We start from the raw sequence: 9190 nt of genomic DNA, 5'->3' as shown, positions 1-9190 counted from the left end.
GGAAAAAATTATAAGTAAAAAAGTAATAGGGGCCGAGGTTATGATCTGAAATTGTTGAACTCGATATTGAGTCCGGAAGGCTGCAAAGTGCCTAGTCGGAAGATGAGTTGCTGTTCCTCGAGTTTACGTTGAGCTTCCGTGGAACAATACAAGAGGCCAAGGATGGTGAGGTCCGAGTGGGAATGGAGCGGTGAATTAAAATGACAGGCAACCGGAAGCTCGGGGTCACCCTGACGGACTGAACGGAGGTGTTCCGCAAAGCGGTCACCCAATCTGTGTTTGGTCTCCCCAATGTAGAGGAGACCGCATCATGAGCAGCGAATACAGTATACTAGATTGCAAGAAGTACAAGTAAATTGCTGTTTCACCTGGAAGGGGTGTTTGGGGCCCTGGACAGTGGGAAGGGGGGAGGTATAGGGGCAGGTGTTACATCTCCTGCGCTTGCACGGGAAGGTGCCAGGCAAAGGGGAAGGGCTGTTTAGGGTGATAGAGGAGTGGACTAGGGTGTCTTGGAGGGAGCGGTCCCTACGGAATGCTGAAAGGGGAGGGGAGGGGAAGATGTGTTTGGTGGTGGGATCACTTTGGAGGTAGCGGAAATGGCGGAGGATGATCCGTTGAATGTGGAGGCTGGTGGGGTGAAAGGTGAGGACAAGGGGAACCCTATCGTGGTTCCGGGAGGGAGGGGCAGGGGTGAGGGCAGAAGTGCGGGAGATAGAATGGACACGGTCGAGGGCCGTGTCGACCACGGTAGAGGGGAATCTTCGGTTGCAGAAAAAGGAAGACATGTCGGAAGCACTGGTGTGGAAGGTGGCATCGTCGGAGCAGATATGGCGGAGACGGAGAAACTGGGAGAATGGAATAGAGTCCTTACAGGAGGCGGGGTGGGAGGAAGTGTAGTCCAGGTAGCTGTGGGAGTCAGTGGGCTTGTAGTGAATATTGGTTGATAATCTATCCCCAGAGATGGAGACGGAGAAGTCGAGGAAGGGAAGGGATGAGTCAGAGATGGACCATGTGAAGGTGAGGGAAGGGTGGAAATTGGAGGCAAAGTGAATGAAATTGTCTAGTTCGGGGCGAGAGCAGGAAACGGCACCAATATCGGAAAAAGAGGTGAGGGAGGGGACCTGAGTAGGACTGGAACAAAGATTTTTCCACATAGCCTACGAAAAGGCAGGCGTAGCTAGGACCCATGCGGGTACCCATAGCAGCACCTTTGATTTGGAGGAAATGAGTGGAGTTAAAGGAGAAGATAACCTAGATAGGTGTAAAAGGTGGAAGTTAAGGGGAATTGCTGAAGTGCCATTTTAGTCATTTTCCCTCGATGTGTCCGTTTCTCCTCCCCCGTTAAGTGTAATTGTGCTGCATCCAGTGATTTTCTTTGTATAGTAATCGTTCTCTACTTTAATAAACATTGGTTTTCTTTGCACTGAACCACTGGTCTCGTTTGTCTATATTGCTACTTGTAAATAAGTCCGGTGCTCAGAACCAAAGGGGAAGCGATTCGAACCGCACGGGGCTGGGGCAGCTCAGGCAAATGACTGACTGAGCAGACACAAACCCCAAACCAAAACCCCCTACATAACCAATAATGGAGGTAGCTCGCTGATCAATGTGTTACTTTTTATTGAAAGGCACGTTAAACCCGTAACAATATGACAGAAGAGTGTATATCATGTAGGATTCTGTCTCTGTAGGAGCAAGTATATTAGTCAGGATTAACAAATGACTTGGTAAATACAGAGAGGGTGATCACATTTCTGTAAAGATGGAGTGATAGGATTGTTTTTCCAATCAGCTGGATTCTCTCACCACGGTCGCTCTTGCGAGTTGATCACAGGTATCGTCTTTCTATGTTTGGTTCTGAAATAAGAGCACTGTCACACTGGTATTGATCAGGAGTTCTCTAGGTGAGCACACTGGTACAAAAAAGTACAAGAATTACAGAGTATTTGCCCTAACCACAAAAAAAATTATACTTGATGTCAATGTGGATTTGGGGCAGCAGAGTAAAATATGAAAATGCTGCACTCTTTTGTATGTCTGTGTACCAGCCAAAGTTATTGAACATTTAAATATGTTCCTTTAACATTGTAGCTCCCCTCCCATTCCTGTATTAAGTGTGACACAAATAAAGGGAGCTATTATTTTAGTCAGCGTAAACACCATTTTCAAGGGGTGCTATACTCTGCTGGTATTATAACCATGACCTTTTGCATAATTTATTACTTTACTAGAGTTTACTTTATCTATATTCCTGTACTATGTGTACCGGGGTGGGTGTGTAAAAGTTATGGAAAATTGCTACAGTTAAGAAGAGCGCATTGAGTAATCTAACTTGTGTTACAATACATTATGTAATCTTACATTATTTCAAATAAAGCTAGAGAAATTTTAGTTACGTATAAAGTCGATTCAAATATTATTGCTTCGCACACAACTATTTTTTCATATCATTTAGGACCAGTTATTAAATAGTTTAAAATAAACTTGACATTCTTCAATCTGCTTTTATTTAGCATCTAAAACAAGGCCTTGGACAACGTGGACCACTTTCCATACCTCGGGAGCCTACTGTCAACAAGGGCAGATGTCGACGACGAAGTCCAACACCGCCTTCAGTGTGCCAGTGCAGCCTTCGGTCGCCTGAGGAGGAGAGTGTTTGAAGACCAGGACTTCAAACCTGGCACTAAGCTCATGGTCTACAGAGCAGCAGTGATACCCGCCCTGCTGTATGCCTCAGAGACATGGACCATGTACAGCAGGCACCTCAAAGCACTGGAGAGGTACCACCAACGCTGCATCCGCAAGATCCTGCAAATCCATTGGCAGGATAGGCGCACCAATGTCAGTGTTCTTGCTCAGGCCAACATCCCCAGCATCGAAGCTTTGACCATGCTCAATCAACTCCGATGGATGGGTCACATTGTCCACATGCCCGATACGAGACTCCCAAAACAAGCGCTCTACTCGGAGCTCCGGCACGGCAAGAGAGCCCCAGGTGGGCAGAGGAAATGCTTCAAGGACACCCTCAAAGCCTCCTTGAAAAAGTGTAACATCCCCATTGACACCTGGGAATCCCTGGCCCAAGACCGCACAAAGTGGAGGAGAAGCATCCGAGAAGGCGCCGAACACCTCGAGTCTCTTCGTCGGGAGCAAGCGGAAGCCAAGCGCAGGCAGCACAAGGAGTGCACGTCAACCCAAGTACCCCACCCACCCGCCCCTTCAACCGCCGTCTGCCCCACCTGTGACAGAGACTGTAGGTCCCGCATTGGACTCATCAATCACCTGCAAACTCATTTTTAATGTGGAAGCAAGTCATCCTCAGTTCTGAGGGACTGCCTAAGAAGAAGAAGAAATATGTGTGTGTATATAGGAAAAGATGAGTATTAAAGGAGTACATGTTCCCATTTATAACTATTAATTAATTATTGAGCTTTCCTTTTTATGCAATCTATTCATTATTTGATTATAGTTGCCTCTCCCCATACACACTCTGATACTCTGTGAGGTTTGATATAACACACATTATAAACCTGTTAGCAAAATTGAAGCCCATGGGATAAAAGGGGCACTAGCAGCATGGATACAAAATTAGCTAAATGATAGAAAACAGAGAGTTGTGGTGAATGGCTATTTTTCGGACTGGAGAGAGTATACAGTGGTGCTTCCCAGGGATCAGTACTAAGGCCACTGCAGTTTTTGATATACATTAATGACTTGGACTTGGGGGTACAGGACACAACTTTGAAATTTTCAGATGATACAAAACTTGGAAGTGTAGTAAACAGTGAAGAAGACAGTAATAGACTTCAAGAGGACATAGACAGGCTGGTGGAATGGGCGGACACATGGCAGATGAAATTCATTGCAGAAAAGTGTGCGGTGATAGATTTTGGTAGGAAGAATGAGGGGAGACCGTACAAGCTAAATGGTACAATTTTAAAGGGGGTGCAAGAACAGAGAGACCTGGGGGTGTTTGCACGCAAATCTTTGAAGGTGGCAGCACAGATTAACAAAAGCATATGGGATCCTAGGCTTTATAAATAGAGGCATAGAGTACAAAAGCCAGGAAGTTATGCTAAACCTCTATAAAATGCTAGTTCGGCCCTAACTGGAGTATTGTGTCCAGTTCTGGGCACCGCACTTTAGGAGAGATGTGAGGGCTTTGGAGAGGGTACAGAAGAGATTTACTGGAATTACTCCAGGGATGAGGGATTACAGTTACGTGGATAGACTGGAGAAGCTGAGGTTGTTCTCCTTAGAACAGAGAAGGCTAAGAGGAGATTTGATAGAGGCGTTTAAATGATGAAGGGTTTAGATAGAGTAAATAAAGAGTGCCTGTTTCCAATGGCTGAAGGGTCAATAACCAGCGGGCACAGATTTAAGGTGATTGGCAAAAGAACCAGAGGCGACATGAGGAAAAACTTTTATACGTAGCGAGTGGGTAGAATTTGGAATGCATTGCCTGATGGTGGAAACAGATTCAATTGTAGCTTTTAAAATGGAATTGGATAGATATTTGAAGGAGAAAAATTGCAGAGATATGGGGAAAGGGCGGGGGAGTGGGACTAACTGGATTGCTCTTCGAAAGAGCCGGCGCAGACTCGATGGTTGAGTGGCCTCCTGTGCTGTACTATTCTATGATTCTATAATTTATGGCTCTCTCCATAACAGGTCCTTCACTATAACATGTAATTTAACACAATCTCTAATCATTTTTATGGCTTGCTTTCTCTTTATTACACACTGTTCACAATGACATGCTGTTCATCTGGTTCCCAGAAGAGCTAGTGTAATTGTAGCTTTTCGCAGTTCTTTACATTTGCTGTCTCTGTCCGAATTCTAATGTGATGATTATTACTGGATGTCAGCAACCTCTGCCTGCACTTGGATTTAGCTTTGAAGGAGTAACATACTAAACAAGTTGTCCCTGCGTAACTGGGTACTCTCTGAATGTTTTCACAGATAATGTGTGGTAAAACATAAGTGTATTTCTAACCTCTAATCAATTAAGTATCATTTACTGTACTTGAGCCAAGCTCAAGTACAGTAAATGGAGCTGGCCTCGTAAAAAGTGAAACATTCTTTGTGACGAGAAGACACAGAGCCAAGGATTCGTGAATCTAAAGTTGATACATATATTAAGGGTCTTTTTAAAAATAAATCATTCCTTTCCAAATCTACAATAAAAACAAATCTTAAATTTTAGGATCTTACAGGAGATGGTATCTTTGGATCAATACTATTATTGAGAAGTGCTTAGCTGCTTCCTCCATCCTCAGATTATATATTTTTTTAAGTTTTCAATATTTGTACAAGATACCATTGGCAACAGGAGTGAACATTCTCGAGCAACCTCATACACCTCCATTGCACAGCATGACAATTTCTACAGTCTCATTCGAGTTAATCATGGATGGGGTTCTGTGGGTTGTTTCTCAGCATCTCTGCAGAGTTGAGTTCTGCTCTTTAGAGAGCTGTTCCTGCCCCATGTCACAAGTCATACTTCACACCAGTCCTAGAAGTCACTGAAATACTGTTAGAAGCTACTAAATTTTCATTTTACCCATGTGAGCAATTTAACACTGGTTGCAATCCAAAACATCAGACAGTTAAACTGCAGTTGTTTCCATATTTTCTTCATTTCTGTAAGGTGAAACAAAATATTTAAAGCTTTAACTGTTGCTGCTGAGCATATTCGTATAATGAATAACAAGGAGTCGCTGTAATCTAATTGAAGGGTTTCCACACAGCATCATATTTGTGAACTTGTGACTCCCACAAGTTAGGTCACAGCCTTGAAATTACTCCTTTCTATCTGTTTTACATTATATACACAGGAGGCTTTTGTTAAGTCACTTGTTAGCCTTATCATTTAAACCGTCTTTGTTTTATCCATGGAAATAATATTTCACTTTCCATGGGCAATGGATGAGGAAATTCTCCAGTTCATTTGTGTACACATTTATTTGACATTTGCTGATTCTTCAATGATTTCTTCAACAAACTTGCTGTACAATTATTGAGAGTAACTTTTCTGACTTCAGTTCACTATAGGTATGAAATTCCTATTATAGTTTTAAAATACATACACTGAATCCTAAACTCAGATTAAGTTTTATTTAAACTAACCAGCTGTGTAGTCTGAAGGTGTACTTAAAGATGTCAAAATCTCTTACTCTGAGGTTTTTATCATTTAAAATTTTTGTTCCCAGCTCGTATGTTTCATTCTGCAATTTCTTCAGGGTGCTGATTTGAAATTAGCCATGTTTTTCAGAATGTTTTCTGACATGGTGCAACCAATTGGTGCACACTCCCCCAAAAGTGCGAAGCAAATTTGGATAAAATTACTTGTTTTAAATTTGGAAATGTAAATGGAGGGTTAAGTCCCATAGTGCAGATCATGAGAAAGGTTGAAAATAGGAGGAAAGGAAACAAGGTAGGCAAAGTAGTGATGAGGTGAGATGCATCTTGGGACCTGTCAATTATAGGATGAAATTGAGGGAGGTTAGAGGTTCCACAGTTTTGATCTCCTAGGAAAGACCAAAGTGGGAGAGCTATGGAAGAATGAAAGGCAAATAGCACAAAGTGGAAACCTTGGACAAACGCTAAGAACCGAAAGTTGGGTGCGAGCAGGTAACTTTCTACAGTGATTAGACAGGGAGTAGATAAGGGTGAAAGAAAAGAGTAAAAAAAAATCCTGACAACCGTATTGGAACATCCACATCAATAGGTAAAGATCTTTGAATCCTGGATGAGATGCCCCAGCCCCAATTCCTGCTGTTGAAGCAAAGACTCTGAACTTAAAACGGGAAACTTCCCAGCCACTTGTAGGTTGGTTGATAGCTTAACAGTCATGGCTCAATGGTAGCACTCTCGTCTCTAGGTCAGGTTGTGGGTTTGTCCCACTCCAGAGACTTGAGCATAAAATCTAGGCTGATACTCCAGTATTACTGAGGGAGTGTTGCACTGTCAGAGGTGCCATCTATTGGCTGAGACGTTAAACCGAGACCCCATCTGCCCTCTCGGGTGGACGTGAACAATACCAAGGCATTCGAGAAGAACATATGGGACCTTTGAGCACACGCTGCCCACATTTTTTCCTACTATTAATGGTTGGAAAATCATAGGCAGTACATGCCGTAATTTCTGATACGCTAGTGGATAAGGTCTCTGCCAGTAGCACAGATTCGTAAAATTACCCTTGTAATGGGTACAAAGATTACCTTGTAAGTGGAGTTTTTTCTTGTTTTACTGTAAAAGGAAATGAATATTGTTAATGTATTGATCATAGCTCTTAAATAACTTACATCATTTCTTTTTTTCCTCCCCACCTTGATCCCCCACTGTGTCACACCACATTCTGCAGTCACAACTGCAACCAGGCCACTTGCTCGCAAACCTCTGTAATTGCTGCTCTTGGGCAAGCCAATCGGATGTGCACAAGAGTAGCACAGAATGATGTTTGATGTTTAGTTCCTTGCTCTGAGGTCACATTTGAAGGCAGGTTATCCTAGTTCTGTGCCCAGGCACGCTGGATTGACTGAGCCAACGAATATCAGAAAGTTAGACATGTCAGAGTGCATGCCTATAAAGGAACCCACTCCATTTTCCTCCCATTAATTGAAATGGAAGGAAAATCAAGCATATCTTTGTTTGCAGCCGCTCCTCGTGGTGGAGCTCAGATCAGGAAGTAACCTTCAAGGAAATTAGGGATGCTAACTCGTATCTTATCATTCCAAAGATCCCATGGCGCAAATTCAAAGAGAGTAGGTTGTTCTCTCCGTCTCCTAGCCAGTTTTCATCCCTCAATCACCACCACCAAAACAGATTAACTAATCATTTATCTTGTTGCTGTTTGTGGGATCTTAAGGTGTGAAAATTGGCTGCTGTGTTTGCCTATGTAACAACAGTGACTGCAGTTCAAAAGTAATTCATTGATTGTGAAGCACTTTAGAACATGCTGACAATGTGAAGAGCGCTATATGAATGCAAGTTTGTATGTTGGCTTCTTTATTTCCTGATGTCACTTAAGCCTCCAAGAGGAACGGCTAGATGCTTCCTCGCAGGGAGGAAAGAAACAACAGATGACAAACCTTGAACCACTATCCCTCATCTCCTAAGGCCTAGCTGTACAGCAGCATTTGCAGAGGCCTAGTAGCAAGCTTACCTAACCACTCTTAACGACAGAGAGCAGTGCAAGGCTTACAGATGACTAAACAAGAGAAAATCATATTTTATAAATTAATAAAAATTATTTTCATAAAATCTTACCTTTTCTACACTGACGTATAAAAGCCCAAACTACGAATGACAGAAGCAGCAAAGCGAGTAATGTTCCAGTGGTTGCTCCTATAGATTTACGCGGTTCCCACATTCTGTCAAAAGTATAAACTGCACCAAAACAAAGTTTAAAAACAAGAGGATTAATTAAAGTGTAGGAAAACACAGTGTCATAGTAACAGCACTGTTAATCCTATGTCGACGGACAACAAGGAAACAACAATTTACTCTCAGAGAAAATGTTGCTAACACTGGGATTTGACCACAGAATTTAATTTCACCTTAGACCCCTAGAGACAGAGAAAGGTAAAGCATTAGGATCGATATTATGTTATCTGCTTGCACTGGGCTTATAAATTGACTGTATATCTCTGAGAGCCGATGGACCCATTGACATCACGATTCCACTGATGAGTTTAATACTTGATGTCATACCATGGTTCTGGTCACAAAATTCCAATGTGACTCATCCTAAATAGAATTGAATTATCTGTCTAAGTTGCTTCCTTATATTGTTGTAACTTTGGTTGTATCAGTTGGTAAGTCAATGCTTTATATTGAAAGAATGTAAAAATAGCCATGAAGGTGCAACCAGATATCACATTTGTGAAACAGGCTCATTGTTATATGTTAAGCTCCCATTTCAATAATGCCTTCATAATGTGCTGAGATCTTGATGTATCTAATTTCTGAATCACTAGCTGAATCCCAATCTCCTCTCATGAACTGATCATGGAAATCTGGCAGATTTTTACTGCAGTAGAATCATGAGCTCAGTCCAATGTAGGCCACATTGGTTCATCTCATTGATTGAGCCTCATTACTTCATTCATGGTAAGGGCTCTGGATATGATCATTTTCCTACAGGGTAATTGTAGTGTATGTGCTTTAAGTCAGAACTACTTTTTAC

At 42.3% G+C, this 9190-nt stretch overlaps 1 protein-coding gene across 2 annotated transcripts in view; it reads right to left on the bottom strand.

Annotated features, from left to right (window-relative positions):
• Positions 1 to 5111: 5111 nt before the first annotated feature.
• LOC147121960 (L-selectin-like) overlaps positions 5112 to 9190 on the bottom strand; it is a 35086-nt gene continuing 31007 nt past the window's right edge. For both annotated transcript variants that reach the window (XM_085982551.1, XM_085982552.1), the window contains 3 exons: positions 8272 to 8391; positions 7224 to 7251; positions 5112 to 5643 (listed from right to left, as the gene is read on the bottom strand). In XM_085982551.1, coding sequence (XP_085838677.1) covers positions 5610 to 5643; positions 7224 to 7251; positions 8272 to 8391 — 182 coding nt within the window. In that variant the 3' untranslated portion in view covers positions 5112 to 5609. The remainder of the gene's footprint in view (positions 5644 to 7223; positions 7252 to 8271; positions 8392 to 9190) is intronic.

Source organism: Somniosus microcephalus, chromosome 3, assembly GCF_052327205.1.
Source record: "Somniosus microcephalus isolate GS21.2 chromosome 3, FLI_Smic_1.0, whole genome shotgun sequence".
Lineage (NCBI taxonomy): Eukaryota > Metazoa > Chordata > Chondrichthyes > Squaliformes > Somniosidae > Somniosus > Somniosus microcephalus.
This window is presented reverse-complemented; position numbering and strand designations above follow the sequence as displayed.